This window comes from Grampus griseus (assembly GCF_964374135.1).
Source record: "Grampus griseus genome assembly, chromosome: 20".
NCBI lineage: Eukaryota > Metazoa > Chordata > Mammalia > Artiodactyla > Delphinidae > Grampus > Grampus griseus.
The window spans coordinates 57664489-57683402 of record NC_139014.1 but is presented as its reverse complement, the minus strand read 5'-3'; the positions used below and the strand labels follow the sequence as shown (position 1 = coordinate 57683402).

Below are 18914 nucleotides of genomic sequence, written 5' to 3'. Positions count from 1 at the left end.
GCACTGCCTGGCGCCCTCTCCCCTTCCCACCGGATTCCGCCTAGCAGCGGGGCGGGTGGCTGCCCCTGCAGAGAGGAAGGAGTGCTCAGCAGAGCAGGAGGGACGGCTAAGGCGTAGTGCTGACCTTGCTGAGGGGTGGACGCGGGGCACCCAGGGCTCCCGGGCACCTGGACCACAGTGCTCTGGGGTGGACCGAGGACTCCTCCCCCTTGAGGGCCTGCCCACAGCCCTTGGGGGCACAGGATGGAGTCCTGAGATCTCAGAGAGGTGCCTGGCTTGGCCCCAGACCCCTCTGGAGAGTCAGCTCCCAGGTCCTGGGAAGGGAGTGGGGGGCACCCAGAAGCCAGCAGATGCTACAAATATCCCCTGCCCCCCAAATGTTCTGTCCACAGCAAGATCCTTGGCAGGGCAGACAGCCGCCGCCTCCCCACCCTGCAGGCCAGAAATCCCTGAATAGCGGTTTGAGAAAAGTCTTTGTGCAACTTGTGACACAAGACCCCCCCCAGAGCCCCCCACAGAGGGGGAAGCAGGGGACGTGGGGGGATGGGGCGGGGCATTGTGTGGACCCTTGGCGCAAGCTCGGCCTCCTTGCCCCTGTCTTGGGGCAGGGGTCTAAGACAGGAGGAGGGTTGGAAAGGGTAGAACGAAGGCTGGGATTGCTCTCCTCTTAGCAAGCTCCAGGGGGAAGGCCCCTCCACCTCTGGGGGCGGAGGATGGTAGGGTGCGAGGCAAGGAGGTGGCCGTCCGGGAGGAGCAAAGCTGCCGGGGCCGGAGCATAAGATCCACTTCAGCCGGCCCGTGTCAATTGTGAGCTGGGTCCCGGCTCTGTCCCACACGGAGCCCAGGCCATGGTGGGCAGGGGACGCACCTCTATGCCATCTCTTTGACTCTGCGCCTGTAATTGTGCAGGTCAGGGGGCGGAGTGGGCCGCGCGGTGCCCGCCGCCTCTGGGCAGCCCCATCCCAGGGCCTCTTCGTCCTCCTCGTCCTCCTCGCCGGCGGGCACTGAGTCGTAGGCCAGCCCCTCCGAGGGCAGCGCCGTGAAGGTGGTGAACTTGACCCGCTTGCGCTTGGAGGTGGGAGAGCTGGCGGGGTCTTCGGCCTGGTCCCGGGCCGAGCCGCCCGAGGAGCCGTCGCCCCGCCCGTGCACCTGGCTCTGGACGCTGCTCTGTGAGCTGCCGCTGCTGTGGTGGTCGCCGTGGCAGCAGGCGGGCACGGCCTCTAGCGGGTTGCTGGCGGGTGGCGACAGCTCCCCCTCCCCCCGCAGCGGCTGCCCGTTGCCCAGGAACACCCAGTGGTGAGAGTGGTCCATGCTGGTCTGGCCCTCGGGCGGGATGCGCTTGTGCCGGTAGCGCAGCACGAAGACGATGCAGTTGATGAGGAAGACCAGGATGGCGAGGCAGAAGACGCCCAGCAGCGCGTACATGCCGATCTCCAGGTCCGTCAGCCCCCTCGGCATCTGCAGGAAGCCGGTGGGCAGTGGCAGGAAATCTTCTGTGGGTGGCACCACCGGGCTGGCCGTGCCCGGGCCCACAGCCTCGGGTGGGGATCCGGCAGTGCCCGGTGGGCCAGCTCCCTGGGCCTCGTCCTCGCCCCCGCCGGGCCCTGGCTGGCTGGGGCCGGGGTAGTCGTAGGTGGGGTCCCCCTCTTCCCGCCCAAAGTGCACCCGCAGGCCTACAGGGGTCGTGGCCAGCACACTCTTGCGCTTGGTTTTCTGGCAGCTCTCAGCGATGGTGAGCTCCACACGGAGCAGCTCCCCGGCCCCCTCGGCCTCAGCCACCACCAGTGGGAAGGCCCGGTCCTGGGTCACTGTGGCCACGCGCTTGTCCAGACTGCTCACCAGCAGCCCATAGTCCTGGGGGCTGTAGAGGGAGAGTGGGGCCGTGGTACCGTCGCTGTAGGAGAGCCAGAGGCTCAGGAGGGCTTCCTGGAGGAGGAAGAGGAGAGGACAGGAATCAGAGATCTACTCCTGCTGACTTCCCAGTGCTGGAACAGTGCCTGGCAGGTGGTGGGTGCTCGGGAATGGTTATTTGAGGGGGAATTCTCCCACTCAACTCTGTACAGGGAGTTATGGCTCCATACTGCCCCAAGAACGTCCTTGCCCACTTCGCCCTTCTCCCCTGGGTGAGTTGATGGTAAATTCTGCCTTGGGTCTAACTCAGATCCCTTCTGCTGCAGGAGTCACACCGTATCTCCATGCCTGATCATCCCCAGCAGACACGTGGAGACTGAGAACGCACATATACTCAACCCCAGCCTTGTCCTCTGTTTGTTAAACCTTCTGAGAGTTGACCTCCTTGCAGATGAAGAAGCAGGGCTCAGAGACAAGCAACTGGCCTGAGGTCACGAAGCAAGTTGGGGCAGAGGACTCCTGTGTCCTGACCTCTGGCTCGGTGTTCAGTGCCCACCTTCTCCCCCCCTGTGACACCCACCTGTAACTTTTCCACCTTTGTCCCATAGCCAGTGCCCTGGCGTATCAGTGGGGGGCTATAGCTGGGGGTCCAGAGATGGGTGAGGGTAATTCTGGGGGGTAGAGGCAGAGGTGATGGGCCCTCTGGGAAATGCAGGAGTGGGAACCTTCAACAGGAGCATCTCACCATGGCAGGTGCAGGAAGTGAGACCTTGGCCAGACTCCCAGGCAGATGGTGGGGCACGGGCCCAGTAGGGCAGGTGCACAGGGCACAAAGGGTAGATAGATCTTCCATTATCAAATCCCTTATCTGGGGGGCTCGTGGCCAGAAACTGCAAGTCCTCCTTCCACACCCCAAGCCCCCAGGCTGGCCAGCTGGGCATCCAGTTACCTGCTTGAGGAAGCTGAGGGTCTGCTGGGCGGCTGTGGTGGCCAGGATGGTGTGGCTGCTACCGGGGCTGGGCCGCAGGGAGAGGGCGAGGCTGGCCACCACCTGGGCCTGCAGCTGTGTGATGCTGACCTTGTCCTCTGTCACTGTCAGCAGTGTCTCCCCAAGCACGGACTCCGTCAGGGGGGAAACCACCTGAGGCAGGGTGGGGTGGGGATGGGTGAGAGCCAGGAGAGAAGGACACCCCACCCCTCTCCAAATTCCCAACCAGAGAGGAATCTGAGTGCTGCTGGAAGAGAAGCCCAGGGGGTGGGGCAGATTGGGAGGCAGGACTCCTGGGCTCTGCCTTAGGTCTGCAACCGGGAACCAGGGTCCAGAGGCCAAGCAAGGGTCAAAGGCTCACAGGACCCAGGCAGGAACACAGATGAGTGAGGTGAGTTGATTTTAAAGAAAACAACAGCCCTCCCGTAGAGTGATAAGTCACAGTTGATGGTCAGCCTCAGTGTCAGGGAGACAAAAGGGAGTGGTGGGCACTGGGGCAAATGGGAGAACTCATGCTCATGTAAAAAAGGCAGCAGTACTGACTCCAGCTGATGATTGCCAGGCGGGAATGCAGACCCTGTGCTGCCAGATTCATATTTTCTAAAACCAGAAATTTACATTTTTTAAAAAATGAGAAACTCCCAATTTTTAAACGGTTGGGTCAATCGTTTTACAAACAAAATATGTCTGCAGGCAGATTTCAGCCCATGGGTCACTATGTATAGTCTCTGAGATGGATGATATCTACCCAGGCACCCAGTTATCAAGGAGGAAGGTCAAAGTTGAGTCCCTAGATCTCCAAAATTTCCTCTTCTGGCCTCTACACTGGCTGGGCCCTCCCACCTCCTCCGCTCCGCAGCCACATCTCTCAGCGACCACACTGAGCCATGAAAGGTTCACAGAGGCTGATGAGGCTCAGAGAGAGAAGCTTCTCCAAGGTTCTTGACCTTCGATGGTAGAATTTCAAGCAGAAGGGCAGGTGGGGAAGTGTGTTTGCAGGGCCTGTCTGGGGTTGCTCCCCAAGGCCGAGGCGCTGGAAATCCTGTCTTAGGAACGTCTGTGTGAAGGCTCCCGGCACCCGGCACGCCCCACTGTGCTTACCTTGAAGGGGGTGGTGCCTGGCTCCAGCCCGGCCAGCGTGCTGCTGTCTACCATGCGTGCCACTCGGGGGTCACCCACCCGCATGAAGTCGCTGACCAAGTCGGTGACCTCCACCAGCCAGTCTGGGCCCAGCATGGTGACCACCTGGTCGGTGCCCTCCGCCGACGTCGTGTGGAACTGGGTGAAAACCTGCAGGGTGGCGTGCTGGTACTGCAGAGTGCAGCCACGGCTCGCGCTCTGCCGTCGTCCCTCGTCCTCGTCCTCGTCCTCGCTCTCCCGGGCTGATCTGGGTGGGGGAGGCCTGGAGTCAGGGCTCCCCACCCCGGCTCTGACCTGCATGAGTCCCTCCCTCCCTCTTGCCCCACCAGCCCCTCCCTGGCTCCCGTGGGTGGAAGGCTTTCCCTGGTCCACCCCTTCTGTCTCTGACAAGCTTGGAGCCCGAAGTCCCAGGCTTTCCTCTCCTAGAAAGGTACCTTCTTGACTCCCCACCCCACCCCGTGTCCCCTGCTTGGCTGCGCCTACACCTGTGAATAGCTGGCATCAAATCTTAGCAAATACTGGCTCTTTCTCAGCACTAAGCACTTGCTGGGCCCTGGGCTCAGCTCTAACTTGGATCAAAGGTGATCCCTGCTCAAGTGCCAGGAGGCTTAGCTGCGTCGTCGTGTCCTACAGCTGTGTGGCAGACAGAACTTGATATTCAGCTGATGAGATTGCCAAGCAGAGTGTGGGAGGTGTGTCCTGGCTTCCTCTGGCTGCTCAGAGTAAAATGCAAGAGGAGACAGATAAATGGAGGGAGGAACTGGCAGGCAGAATGGAACCAGGACTTGACAATTTGGGGAATTCTCAGCCTGTCCAGATTGCCAAAAATACGAAAATCAGGAGATTCACCCAGGAAAGCAGGCTGTGGAGAGAGAGAAGGGTGTGGCCAGTGCTTGGCTAGTGCTTCAGAAGGATTAAACCACCAGAATATTCATTCACACAGAGGGCTCTTTTACCTGTGTTAACTAATTTAATCCGCACAGCAATCCGCTAAGTGTAAACGTGCCCATTTTAGAGATGAGGAAACTGAGGCACAGTAGCCTAAGGTTACCCAGCTAGCAAATAGCAGTCAGGATTTCACCCCAAGCCATCTAGCTTCAGAGTTCACTATGTCCTTCACTACTCAAAGGAGCATCAACCTCACTGGGAGCTGGCCTGAAATGCAGACTCACAGGCCCCATCCCAGTTTCACGGAATCAGACTCTGCATTTCAACAGCATCCTTGGGCAAGTCGCGCGCAAGTTCAAGAGGCCCTGGTCTATGCTGCCTTGCTTTTCCAAATCTCCGCAGAACTGAACTGATCCCAACTCTCACTAGGCCGCCTGCTTCTCTCTCCAGCTCCACCCTTCCCGCTCTTAGCTGCCTGTCACTCTGCCTTTCTTCTCTTCCCTGCTGGCTTCTCTCTCCAGCAGCGATGAGTGGGTGAGTGGAGTGTGCTGAGTACACCTGGACCTGCCCCACAGATGGGCACCCAGGTGTGTGAGCCTGTATCCCAGTGAGGGAGCCCAGTGGCAGTCACCGTGTGCCTGACTGATGTACTCACAAGTGTGCCCCTGGTGTGCCCAGGCTGGGGCACTCGTGTGCAGGTGTGTGAGCACCTGTGTTGGTGTTTCTGCTCCATTTTGTCTGCTGCTTGACTGCTCTTACCCTGTCTCCCTAGCCAAATCCTTTCCACTCATCCTTTAAGACTTAACTCCCGAGTCACCTCTTCCAGGAAGCCTGCTTTGACTTCTTCTGGAGGAAGAGGTGGTTCTTTCCTTTGTGCCACTTGCTTCCCTGTACTCAGGGCTTCCTTCATCCACCACGCTCCATGATATATATAAGACCGCTTCCTGATGGACCCAGAGCTCAACTGGGTCAGGCTCTGGCCACACTTACCTGCTCCCCTCCCTGCCCCCACCCGTGCCTGGCACACAGTAGCTGCTCAATAAGTTTGTTGATTGCAAAACCGACCTGCAGACTGTGTACACCTAGGGCCTTACACACACATGCAGATCAGACGTTGTGCCAGGGCTGTGTCACCCGTGAGTATCCCCAGCATCTGCTGTGTTTGGAAGGGTCATACCTCCGGTCAGGAAGGATAGGTACCCTCCAGCCCTTCACTTGGCTGAGGCGGGCATCCGAGAGCTCAATGTGCAGGGGCAGCTTGGGCACCCAGACTGTCATTTCCAGGGGGGCATTGAGGACGTCGTAGCGGAAGGTGACCCTGGCGTTCATGGAACCGCGAGACTCCTTTCCGCTAACAAACACGTAGTCACAGCTGCTGGATACCTGGGGACGGGGAGAGAGGTTGGTTGGCCTGTCTTGCCCTACAGGTCATCCTGTGGGGCAGTGCAGAGGACTTCATTCTGACAAGGAAGGCCAGAAGGCCATTGGACAGAGAAAGTGCCAGTCACAGGAGGCTGAAGGGGAGAGGCTGGGTGGGAGAAGGCCTCTAATTTAATTCCTCTGGGAGGTGTCAGCTTCCACTCCATTGCTCCAGAGATCACCTCTTAGTGGCTACCTTGGGAGGATTTTGCTCCCTGGCAAGAAGCCAGTGTGCCAATATTTTTGTAAGGGGCTGTTTTTGATGTGGCAGGCCACACCTTGGGGGAGTCTTCAGGCTGAGGGTCCCCAGCGCTGGCTCCCCTCCCCAGCATGACCACCTGGGCTCTGGAGCAGGTGTCTGATGGGTAGAGTCCTCCACGGTACACAGGAGTAGCCTGTCCTGAGCAGGACACTGGGGTGCGACTGGGCGGGGAGGAGGTTGAGGTGGAGGGGGTGGGGAGAAGGGGCAGGCCCACAGCTCCTCCAAGGTGACTCTGGCCCAGTGGTCCCAGGCAGCTGGGCAGCTGGTTAATTTCCAGGAGGGGGCTGCTCCAGCCAGGGGTGGAACTGAGGGAAAGGGAGAGGAAATTTCAGGACCAGAGAACCCCAAGCACAGACAGGTGGACAACTGCCACCCACGGGTACAGCTTTTGCAAATGCATGCCCACCTGGACATCACCTTGCATTCTTCACGGTTCCCCAGATGAGCATATGCTCACTGAACACATCTTGGTGGGTAGCTGTGCCCACTCACAGAGGTGTCCCTGCTAGTACTTCAGGGCAGATGCAACGGGTGTCTGTGTAAGTGCCCACGCACACACCTGGCACACCTGGAGTGAATCCTGTGTGCAATGCATTTAGGTGCTCCTACTGGGACACGCCCCAGGGTGCACATCCTTGAGTTTGGAGGAGGGTCTATCAGGCAGCCTATGGGCTGATGACAACCTGAATGCTCTCGTGGGGGTGGGGAGGGGCTGGGACTGTGGTTCATCCGTGCAGATGAGCCCCTGACGGTCCCAAACTCCTTCGAGCTCTCTTAATCATCTCAGGGGGTGGGTGGAGAGGAGTGGGACAGTGGTTCTGCTAGAAATGCTCATTTCCCACTTCGGAAGGCAGGGAATTCCAGCTGAAGGCTGGCAAATCCCATTTAGAATGTTGGCAAACTCCCGAAAGAACCTGAGTGTATTTCAGTGAGAACAGAAACAAATTCCATTTCGAATCTTTGCTAATTCCCTTTGGTATCTAAGCCACGGTGACTGTTCTGGTCTGCTCTGGGGCGGAGGTGTGGGAGTCTGGGTGGTAGAGGAAGGTGCTGGGTGAGGGCTCTTGGGAGCAGGCCCATTTCTCCCCGTCCCAGCCTGCCAGCAGTGGCAAGCCCCATGGGCCTGACAAGGCTTCCAGCCCTCAGGAGGCCGTGGGTGTGTGGTACCAAGCCGTCTGCTCTGGCTCACTCGGGGGACATTCTTCCTGGATGGGGGGGATGGACGAGGTGAGCCTCGGGGGTCCAGAGACCAGGAGGGATCCAGGGCAGAGCAGAGCAGAGCAAAGAGAAAGAGAGAGAGAGAGAGAGAAAGCACACACTCCCAGGGAGGGAGGACACCCACATCCCCACTCCCCCTGCTGAAGGATTTACAGGAACAGAAAACAGATTCTGTTGCCCAATCATTTGATTTTGGCACCAGCTGGAGGCTGGCACGGCAAACAGCTCACCAATCCCACAGGGACCAGGGCTGGATGCCCTCCTGCATCACTGCCTGCCCCACTGCCTCCTCCCCACATCTCACCTCTGACCACTGTCCAAAGCCAGAGGAAATCTGGAGGCCCTCCTGGGGAGGTAGCAAACTGGGCCAGTCAAGTCAGATCAATGTCCTGTTTGCTGGGCTGTGGAGGACCCACTGCCCAGAGGGGGCATCTGGAGAGGAGCTCAGGGCAAGGCCTTTGGGAGGTGGAGGGCTGGGATGGGTGTTCCTGGAGTGGGTCCTTTTACACAACCTTCACTCCTGGCCTAACTCATGAGCTTCTGGAGGCTTCCTCCTTGGGCTGGATCTCCTCCACCTGGTCACCAGCACCCAGGTTCAGGGCATGTCTCTGAGATCCCCCCCAGGACCCCCTCCCCTATTGCTTTACCTGGTGTCTGCCACACAACAAGGGCTCAGTAATGACTTGGGGATTGAATTCAAGTTGTCAGTGCTGCTTTCTCCCTTCAGCCTGCCAAAAGGTCTCTTCCACATTCCTGTAGGAAGCCCTCCAGGACCTCCCCTTGCTCAGGCTGGACATGGGATGCTCTTCCCCTCACCCCCTGCCACTTCCCCTCCTCTTGCCTACCAAGGGGACCTGCCTGGGATGTGAATTCCCCTCTGGTTTGGGGTTCCACTCCCCCGGAAGGCCCGAGGCCTTCTTCCCAGGCTCCCCCACCTCCAGGAAGCTCACCTTGATGATGTCCTCATTGTCAGATTCGCATTCCACCAGGGCAGAGACATCTAGGACAAGGCCGGTCACCTCGATGGCAATGACCTTGACAGGGATGGCCACCGTCCGGCCAGTCAGGATGGCTGTGTTGATGATCTCTGTGTCCTGCAGGGAAGAGAGGAGGGCGGGGCTCTGCCGAGCTGCTTGAGGTCCCCTGCTCTCCCAGGACCACCAGCCAAGCCCCGGCAGCTCCCAGCTGTCCCCACTCCTCAGATGCGTATCCTTCCCTTGAGGACGTGGGCAGACAGATGCATCTACCCGGTCTCGTGTGCCTTCTCAGACGCTCTGCTCACTTGGACTCCCATGGTAGCCTTCAGGGTCTACCCCACTCTGCTGCCAGAAAACAATGCTTCCCCAATCCTCCACCATCTCCTCTCAACATCTTCCATTTTCCTCCGGACTCAGAGTAACGTCCAGCACATTTGCCTGGCTATTCCACGTGCCCCTGGGCACCAGACAATCATTCCACGGCACTCTTCCTAAACCCATAGCTCCTTTGAACAAACTATTCCCCATTCCCATCACCACACCTTTGCCCAGGAGATCCCCTGCCTAAAGCACCTTCCTCATCTTCTCTGACTACTGTATGATCCCCTCCTCCACGGGACCTTCAAGGCTCCACTGCATGGTCACCTCATCCAGGAAGCCCCCCCACCAAGTGCCCCCTCCACGGGGACTTCTCCCACCTCCGTGCCCCTCAGCAACCGCTGGCCCACTCCAGTGCCAGGCGCAGAGCTCGCCTGCCTCCCGTGAGTGCACTCACCATGGCCAGGGGTAGGATGGCCTGCACGTCCCGCTGGATGCCCGTCAGCTCGGTGACAGCCCGCTCCAGGTCAGGCAGGGCACCGTGGCCACGGTAGTCGATATGCCACATTATCCTCCGCTTGACTGACTGGCTGGTGAAGTTCTCCATCTCAAAGTCCAGCTGCAGGATCTCCAGGGGCCCCTGGTCCTCCCTGCGCGGTGGGGGAAGGAAGGAGAGCCCAGGAGGAAGGGCTGGGAGAAGCTCAGGAGCTCTGAAACCCTCGCTAAGGACCCTAGCCCTCCTCAGTGGCCTTTCCCCGGGGTCCTCTGAACCTTCCCCAGCCTGGCCTCCAGGGTCCCCAGAAAGTATGCCCCAGCCCTTGCGCCAGCCTGGCCTCCCCCGTCAAGAATTCCCCCACCCCTCCCCGGTGCTGTCCTGCAAAGAGGTGGGCAGAGGAGCCACCTTGGCTCACCAGAGGGGCAGCGGTGTGCCCTGGGCCCAGGACACATCCACGGTGGCTGTTGAATGCTTTGCCCCAGTCAGCAGCTCTGAGGTCACGTGCCACTGGCCACTCCGTGACTTGGTTCCTAGAAGGGTCACGCCCTTCTTGGCCTTCACCCTGGGACAAAGCAAGAAGAAGAAGAGGGAGAGGGTCAGCTTGGGGGTCCAAGGGCTGCCCACCTGCCTACCATCCTTAGGCTGGGGCTGGGAGAAGGGCGAGCAGGTGAGTAAGTTACCCTGAGTTCTAGACTCAAAGCCTGAAACTAATTTGGGGGATCTGGTATCATGTAGCTTCAACCTCTGGCCCTAGTGGAAGCTGTAGTCCCTTCTATTATATCTCTGCCAGGTCTTTACCTAACCTCTACTTGCATATCTTAGTGACAGGGGACTCACTACTTCTGCACACATCCCATTACATCTTTAGAAAGTCCCTAAAAGGAGAAACTTCTTCCCTGGATGTAGCTGAAATAGAACAGCCGTGGGTTCTGTTGGGGGAAGGGAGGACAGCTCTCTTCCACCTGAACAGACATCTGGGGAGGTGAGCAGGTGTCCTCTGAGTCTTCTTTTCTCCAGGCCTAAATTCTTCAGTTCCTCCGATTGTTGCTCTTTTGCCATAGCTTCAAGTCGCCCATATCCTAGTCACCTTCCTCTGGACATTCTGAATACATAAGGTGTAGTGTCTTATACTAAATACAACATTTCAGCTCTAATTAACACTAACTAAAGCAGAATGATTATCACCTCCCTAATTCTACATACTTTACTCCTATTAATGCAGCCCAGGATCTCTGATGACTGATTTAACTCATATTCACATTCAGGTATTAATCACTGAATTCGGTATGACTCTCTCCAGGAATACTTGAACTTTAAGGTAGTACATTCAGGACAGAAGGCAATACTTAAAGAAGCCGGAGGTTAATGGTGCTGTTTCAGGTCCCATGTATAGTGCTTGGGTTTGTGGGGAGCATTTTGGTGGGGCCTTTCTTATATCCTCAGAATCACCCAACATGGCTCAAACCATGGATTCCTACTGTGAGACATCATTATATTTTGTGGGGATGTGCTATGACTGAAGGCATTTCTGAATTTCTGAACTGTATCCTTCACAAAGAAAGAGCTAGGACTCCTGAAAATATTTCTCCCCACTCCAGGATTAGACAAATGTCCTGACACACGGACACTCTCCTGTTCATCTTTTGGCTCCCAGGCAAGGGGCTGCTCTCTGATCTCAATTTCTCCTCTTAGGCCTCAGCCTACTCATCTGTAAAATAGAAGAGTTGCACCCGCTAATGTCTAAGGGCCCTTCCAGTCCCGATTCTATCATTCTGGATATCATGCTTGTGGAAACGGATGTTTCCTCTTCACCATGACACCACTTCTGTGAGGTAGGGAGGACAGGGCAGACATTTTTGTGGCCATCAAGCGGATGAGGACACCGAGGCTCAGATAAGTGAGCTGTCTTCCTGAAGTTGCTCAGGTGATAACTGGAAGAACTGGGATTAGGATACTGGATGGGCAGATCTGGGCGAGCCCTCTACAAGGGGTCAGGTGTGCATCTGACCTTGGAAGGGAAGCCAGACCCCCGCCCATACCCCCGTACCTGAGAGTGAAGTGCTCCAGGCTGGGGCTGGAGGGAGAGGAGGAGTTGGGGGCCAGGTAGAGGAGGATGCTGAGCAGTTCCCCGGGCTTGAGGGGCCGGTCAGGCAGGCGGATCATCAGGTTGCTGTCCAGCCTGTGCTCCTGCAGGGTCCTTCTCGGGGGCGGGCGGAACAGGCTGATGCTCCCGATGCGCAGCAGGGGGTGCTGGGTCGGGCTCTCGGCCCGGGCCCCGCCCCCGGGCCCGGCACCCCGCCGTGTTCCTCCACAGCCTCCCGACGCATCCGGGGCGTGGAGAGTGTAGTAGAGCTCGGCTTGCTGACTCTCCCCTGTCGCCTCGGGCTCCAGCCCATCTGGAGACTTGCGGCGGGCAGTGGGTGGTGCAGCTGGGGCCGGGGGCCCGAACCAAGCCAGGGGCAGCTCGGCGCGCACGAGACAGGTGGCCAGACCCCCGCTGAGGCGGCAGGAGCTCTTGACCTCCCGGGCATCCCGGAAGGCGTGCAGGCGTACGCAGGGCAGCCGCTCGGTGACGCCGAAGTCATCCCAGTCCCGGCCGGCCACGTAGAACAGCACCTGGGCCACGGGCTGCGAGGCAGGCACGCGGGGGTGGACGATGAAGGCTCGCACCTTCCAGCTGACCGTCAGGCGCTCGGGGATGTCCAGGGTGCTGGACGGCTGCAGGAGTTCCCGGGCCACCACCTGGCTGGTGCTGAAGGGTCCCAGGGAGACATTGAGGACGGGCAGCTCCTTGGTCTGGAACACTACGAAGGGCTCGGAGCGCTGCAGGGAGCCGTTGGTGACCGTGGGAGGCGTGCGCCGCGCCTCCCGCAGGAAGAAGGCCAGCCGCGTGTGTGACAGGCGGTAGCTGACCGGCAGCACCGGGCTGGCCTGCAGCCCCGGAGGACTGGGGCTGGCTGGGTGGGAGCGGCCAGAGGCTGGGGACAGACAGAAGAAAGACCCCAGAGTGGTCAGGAGAGGCTGTGCTGGGACTCCAGGGCACCCCAGCCTCCCACCCTTACAGAGGGCAATCCACTCCCAGCCGAGCCGAGCTCAGCCCGGCTCTCCAACCTCAAGGCTCCAAGCCAGGCTCCACCTTTGCTGGTGTGTTAATTGCCCTCTTGTTGATGATTCATTTCTTTATCTGCGATGCAGGGGTAAAGCTAATGCCGGTACAAAGCATTGTGAAGGTTTAAAGAGGTTTTATCCTCTGGCATCTTCGTTTGTAAAACGAGTATAAAAATTGTTTCTGCCTCAAAGAGCTATTGTAGGGACTTAGCGAAGTCATGTGCGTAGAGGGCTAAGAGCAAGTGTGATGCCGAGGTGGTAAGTTTTCACTCTTACCATTATTAATGGTACAGTACAGTACGTATTTAACGATTTAACATTGTTTATTAAAATTAAACTATTATTCATGCATTATTATGACAGGCAGTGGCTTATTTGATCCTCATCAAGTCTTTGAACCAGGTATTATTATGCTCTCCATTGATTCACCCAGTTTTCTATCAGTAACTTCTCTTTTTGGAGAGCCTATTCTTACCTCTTACAAATGAAGGTGCCGGATGCTTAAATAACTTACCCAAGTCACATGAGTGAAAGGGGCCAGCAGCTGGAGTTGAACCTGGGGCCACCTGGCTTTCAAACCGAAGCCTCTACTCCTTTACTGCTCCAGCTGCCTCAGATGGTGCAGGGTCCCCAGGGATCCCACATCACCCCTACCCCCTATATGTACCACCCCACAAATACACACTGGGAAGTTGATCCTCGTCCACCAAACCCAAACGTGGGCCTTGGGATCTCGGGCTTGACTTCTCCCTTCTCTTGGCCACTCACCCATCCTCGCAGGATCCCGCCAAGCTGTAGCAATTCTACCTCTTGGCTCTCTGGTCTGTCCCCGGCTGCCCCTGACCTCCATCCCCAGGCCCCTGCTCCAGCTTTGGCTTCATTCCTGTTGCTATGACAACATAACGTTGTCTAAGTGGGTCTCACCTCTCCCCAGCTCTTCCCGTCCCTGGCATACCCTTCCCCCCTATAGGAGCCAGAGGGATTTGTTTCTCCCAGACACAGATGGGACCTTGTTGGCTCCTTACTCCCAGCTCAACACCTGTTGGACACTGTTAAGGAACAGGAAGGACCAAGATGGGGAGGTCTGAGGTTTGAGAACCAGTTCTGGATCTGCTGCTTAGAAAGCAGTTGGGTTGGCTGCTGTGCCCTGGCCCAGGTCATTACCCCTGATCCCACATGTGTGCCTGCAGCCAGCCTCCCTTTAGGGGGCAGGGACATGCTCTCAGAGACTCCAGTGGACCCCTGAGCCATGTTTCTCGCCTTTGATGTTGTGTTGTCATTTGTTTTCGAGAATCAAGAAATTGCTCTATAATTTATGTAACACAATGCAAAAGTGTATTATTAAAGACTGTCCCTTCTGCTTACAGAACTCACCTTGCGCCTGAGCGTGGCATTCAGGGCACTCTACAATGAGCTCCAGGCTCGCCTTTCCCCAGTATTCCTCTTCCCAGGCTCCTGCTGCCAGCATAACTGGACAACTTCTGGCTTTAGCGCTGGCCGATGCTGCCTTACCGTCCCTCCTATGCTCATGCTGTGCCCTCTGCATTGGATTCTCTCCTATCCTATCTGCACACATCCAAATCCAAATCTTCCTCTAAGGCCCTGCTCAAATGCCACCTCCTCCACGAAGCCCTCCAAGATATGACCTCTACTCCTGGGAATTTCCTCAGAGCTTTGCCCTTCTCTGAGGGAACCGCTCATCCTGCCTTGCGTGAGAGTTATCTATGAGGCCTTGCACTGAACAAGTCTTTAACAAATCACTGTTGATCTACACTGAGTGATTCGCAGAGACCTCCGTCCCAAGGAGACTCCTAATCAGTGCTACGGTGGTTACTTGCCACTTATGCATATTATCATGTTACCACCATCAATGAAACCTTGATGGTTCCACAAATGTTCACACCCAATTCCTCATAAATGCGATGAACTAAAAATTCCCTGCCCTTGAGGCTCTGGTGTCTATGTCTGATGTTTTTTAATTTGTGGTTTAATTTTCTCATTTAACAAATGAGGCAATTGGCTTGGGTCACAACAAAGGCCCTGGGTCAAGTGTCCTAAGAGGAGTGGCACCTAGTCTGTGTGACTCCTTAGGGCCCTGCTTGAGCAGTCCTTAGGACCAGCTGGTCCCTGGTCCTCTAGGCAGCCCATGCTTTAACCATCAGACTGCTCCCTCTGTTCCCAGGAGAACTCTGTTCTCAGGCCACCCTTCTCCACTAGACGTCCTGCAGCCCTGCAAGGTAAGCCAGCTGCCGATGATGGGGTAGAGATGCGCAGCCTGGTCCCAGATGAGAATAGGAAGGCGTTTGGAGAGACAGGAGCCTTCCCTGCTGCTGCATAGAATCCCTGCCCCACGGTTACCACTGGAGTTTCTGAGAAGGTGTCCCTGCTGCCTGGGGCGAAGCTGGCCCAGGCGCACGTGTGGGATCTGGGGTAATGACCTGCGCCAGGCACAGCAGCCAACCAACTGCTTTCTAAGCAGCAGGAAGCAGGCAAACGGAGGCTTCAGGACTCAAGTTTAAGGCTTCTCCCTGCCACGCTCACGAGGCAACTTGCTTCGCATTTTGAGCCTCGGTTTCCATCTCTAAAATTGAGGAGGTGACATCAGCCCCCTCACAGGGATGTTGAGAGTAGCTGAAAGACCAAGGGGAGGAGGGGGCACTGCTACAGGTGGTGGGATGTCCAGGACCTGCAGGTACTGAGCTGAGATGGGGAGAGGCCACCGTGCTTGTCCTGCTGGGGTTGGAGAAGGGCACCGGTTGTCCCTGAGCTGTAAGTGCTCAGGCCGGGTGGACAGGGTAGGGATGTGGATGTCAGAACCACTGGCCCTGTCTCGTTTACCATCCCCAGGAGACCCCAGAGACTACTAAGACTAAGGCACTTAGTCCCCTTTGGCCCTCTCACCGTCCCAACCTCAGGCAGGGCCAGCCACCTGGACCCCTTGGAGGCACAGTGGGGCGGGGCCACCAGATAGGCAGCAGACTCAGAGGGGCGTGGAGAAAGGGACTGGAGAAATGTGCTTGCGTGCACCCCTCCGCTCTCAGATTTTTGTTGAATGAATGCAATTCTCTGAATGAGCTGCCCAGCACTGACTGGGATGCCATGGGCTAATGAAAGCGCCCTCCATGGGGCATCCCAGAGGAGACTGGATGGCCAGTCAGGGCAGGGTTGCTGGGCTGGGGGTTCTTGATCTCTCTCAGCAACCTTGCAGATAAGGAGACTGAGTTTCTGAAACAGGAAGCAACTTATATTAAGAAGGCAACTAGCATTTAGAAAAGGGAGCCAGAAAAGATGGTATTAGGGTACTACCATTTTGTACTGATGTCATCATGACACACAGCACTGCCCCCCCATCACCATCCATGAATCATTCTATCCTCTGGGGCCCTGAGACCCCTCTGTGGGCTGAGTAGGGGCGGGGGTGTTCCTGAGACCCCAGCACTAATCTCAGCTCTATGGCTCAATTACTCTGGAGCCTAAAGGAAGTTGCTTGATGTCTCTGGGCCCCAGTTTTCCCAGGGAGGTAGGGGAGGCCCTGGAAGCTGTCTGGTGTGGTGGGGCTGCCAGGAGGAAGGGGAGACTGGGGGAGTTGCCAGCAGATCGAGTTTTTGGAGACACGATGTGTGAATGTGTGTGCACACATGCGTGTGCTGAGCTGCACGCTGGCCGGCATCTCACAAGAAGCTCTAAGCTCCGGGCATCACGGAGTGTGGAATGGGCTTGGGAAGGAAAAGCTTCTAGAAGTTTCCCTGAAGGAAGACGGATGGGGTAAGGGAGGGTCAACCCGGAGCCGAGCTCAGCCAGTTCCAGAGGTGAAGGAGGAGTGCTCCAGGGGTGCCGCTCGGGTGGACTTGCTGGCCTGGACCCGCCCCGCCTTGGAAACACCCAACACAACTCCCTCCAGTCTGAGGGGGGAGCACGCACGCACACACACTCACACACCCATGCTCATACACAGCCTGGCACACACCTGCTCGTCAGGCCCCCCACCAGGAAGCCCATGACAGGTAGTTTTGAATCCCGGCCACCCCCGGGCCTCTCACTTGCCCCACTTGGCTCCCCGGACCCCAGGCTCCACCTGCTGACTTCTGTTTCAGCCCAGCTCGCCCTGTGGACCAGATTTAGTACTGCCTTCCTGTCAGCAGCCTCCCCTCTCCTGGGAGCAGCAGTCGGATTCTCCCTCCGTCTAGGTGGCCTTGGGCCTAAGGAATCATATGGGTCTGGCTTCCCTGCTTCTGTCTCCCTAGGGAAGGGGCTCTCCCTGTCTCATCATGTCTCATGGTTAGCATTACATGCCCCCCTTCCAAATTCATACGTCGAAGTCCTAACCCCCAGCACCTCCTAATGTGACTGTGTTTCGAGATGGGGGTCTTTAAAGAGGTAATTAAGTTAAAATGAGGTCATACGGGTGGGTCCTAATCCAATATGACTGGTGTCCTTAAATGAGGAGATTGGGACACAGACACACACAAGAGGGAAGACCATGTGAAGACACAGGGAGAAGGCGGCCGTCTACAAGCCAAGGAGAGAAGCCTCAGAAGGAACCCACCCTGCTGTCACCTTGATCTCAGACTCCCAGCCTCCAGAACTGTGAGAAAAGACATTTCTGTTGTTTTTGTAAAAGTCTCTGGGACTTTGTTATGGCAGCCCGAGCAGGTTAATAATAGATGGGGATGAGCTATTTCTGTCCCTCACGGCCTCAGTTTCCCCAGTAAGATGTGGAGATACCGTATAGGGGTGGAGGAGGAAGACAGGCTGGGATCAGGCAGCTTTTGCAGACAGGGATAATGATGGAGGCTGAGGCGTTCCCAGCGCCTCCCCTGACTGTGCCTGGCATGTGACCCTTCCTAGCTGAGCTGAGCCAGCTCCTTCCTCCCTCAGCCCTGGAGGGCACATCCAGCTCTTAACAGCTTGGTAACTAAGGATGAGGTGTCTGTGGATGTAAGAGGTCTGAACTCCCATCTCCCCCCACCTCCAACCATCCCCTCTCCCACCAGCTCCCCTGGGCCCTGAACCTGCCCACATCAGGGACCCTTGGGAGCACCATCCTGGGGCCACTTCAAGACTATGCTCAGCTGAGAGCCAGAAGCCATCCTTCCCTTCTTGTTCCAGAACGAGACTAAGGCATGAAGAGAGGCTTCACTGGAGCTAAAGAAAGGCACTGGACCCACCAGCACCCAAGAGAACATTTGCCCAGGAGGTGGGGTGTGGGGGTCCCCTCATCCTTCCATGCCCAGCTTAGGCATCACCTCCTCCCTGAAGCCTTCCCAGATACCTCCACTGCCACCACTGCTTTGTTCTGTCCAGCTCTGGCTCTGGCTGATCAGGAGCTTGGCCCTGGTATAAGTGTGAGATGCAAGTAATCAATGATCTGTCTCAGCCACTTCTGTGAATTTTTCCTGGGGGGCAGGATGCTGGTCCATGGACCCCTTCGTCTCTCAAGCCATCTCCAGTCCAACACCAGAAGGCAGGTACTTGTTTATGCTTTTGTTTTTCCAGCTGGATTGGGATCTGGGCAGACACTGGGTCTAGACCAGCTTTGCATAGTGCCTGGCGTGGCACATGGTCGGTGCTTAACAGATGTCAGTTCTACCCTCTTATAAGGCTGGGGGCACCTGTTCAGGGCCATTGGCTGGATAGAGGCCCTCCCTTTTCATCTCAGGCTGGCCCTAGGTGTCTGGGAATGCAGCAGGGGCCTTTGCCCAGCCCCAGATAAGCTTCACACCTTCTCCCCAGGCACAGAGGCCAGTCCCTCTCCCCAACCTATAGAATAGATAAATGAATCTGCGTGGAGGCTAGGGCCAGGCAGTCTGGGGGAGGGGGCACCTCTGGCCATCTCCCTGCTTCTAATCAAGATCAGATGCCTCCTGCTTCTATCTCTAATTGTCCCCAAATTAAAACTAATCGCTTGTAAATCGGAAAAAAAAAAGATTGTCATCAGCTTTGGTGAGTTTGAGGCTGAGGGGAACATCAGGGCCAGAGGACACGAGGCTGTGCTGGGAGAGGGATTGGCCTGCTTACCTGTGTGTGTGTGTGTGTGTGTGTGTGTGTGTGTGTGTGTGTGTGTGTGTAAGAGCCACACCTCAGGTCTGGTGCTTGGGGATCCTTCTACTCTTACTCCTGAACTTGCCTGAATCTAAGAATCAGCCAGAGAAAACAAAACAGCAATAGCAAACAGATTCTCGGGCTGGATCCAGGCAGACACAATCACAATGTCCAGGGGAGAGACCTGGTAATCTGTGTTTATTAAGG

The 18914-nt window shown here is 56.9% G+C and overlaps 1 protein-coding gene across 1 annotated transcript in view; it reads right to left on the bottom strand.

Annotated features, from left to right (window-relative positions):
• Window positions 1–870: 870 nt before the first annotated feature.
• TMEM132E (transmembrane protein 132E) overlaps window positions 871–18914 on the bottom strand; it is a gene marked incomplete at both ends in the record, with an annotated part of 50644 nt that continues 32600 nt past the window's right edge. The window contains 8 exons of the mRNA XM_082679803.1: window positions 871–1926; window positions 2801–2992; window positions 3941–4226; window positions 6045–6250; window positions 8717–8860; window positions 9519–9711; window positions 9973–10119; window positions 11605–12535. Of these exons, the coding sequence (XP_082535929.1) occupies window positions 871–1926; window positions 2801–2992; window positions 3941–4226; window positions 6045–6250; window positions 8717–8860; window positions 9519–9711; window positions 9973–10119; window positions 11605–12535 (3155 nt within the window). The remainder of the gene's footprint in view (window positions 1927–2800; window positions 2993–3940; window positions 4227–6044; window positions 6251–8716; window positions 8861–9518; window positions 9712–9972; window positions 10120–11604; window positions 12536–18914) is intronic.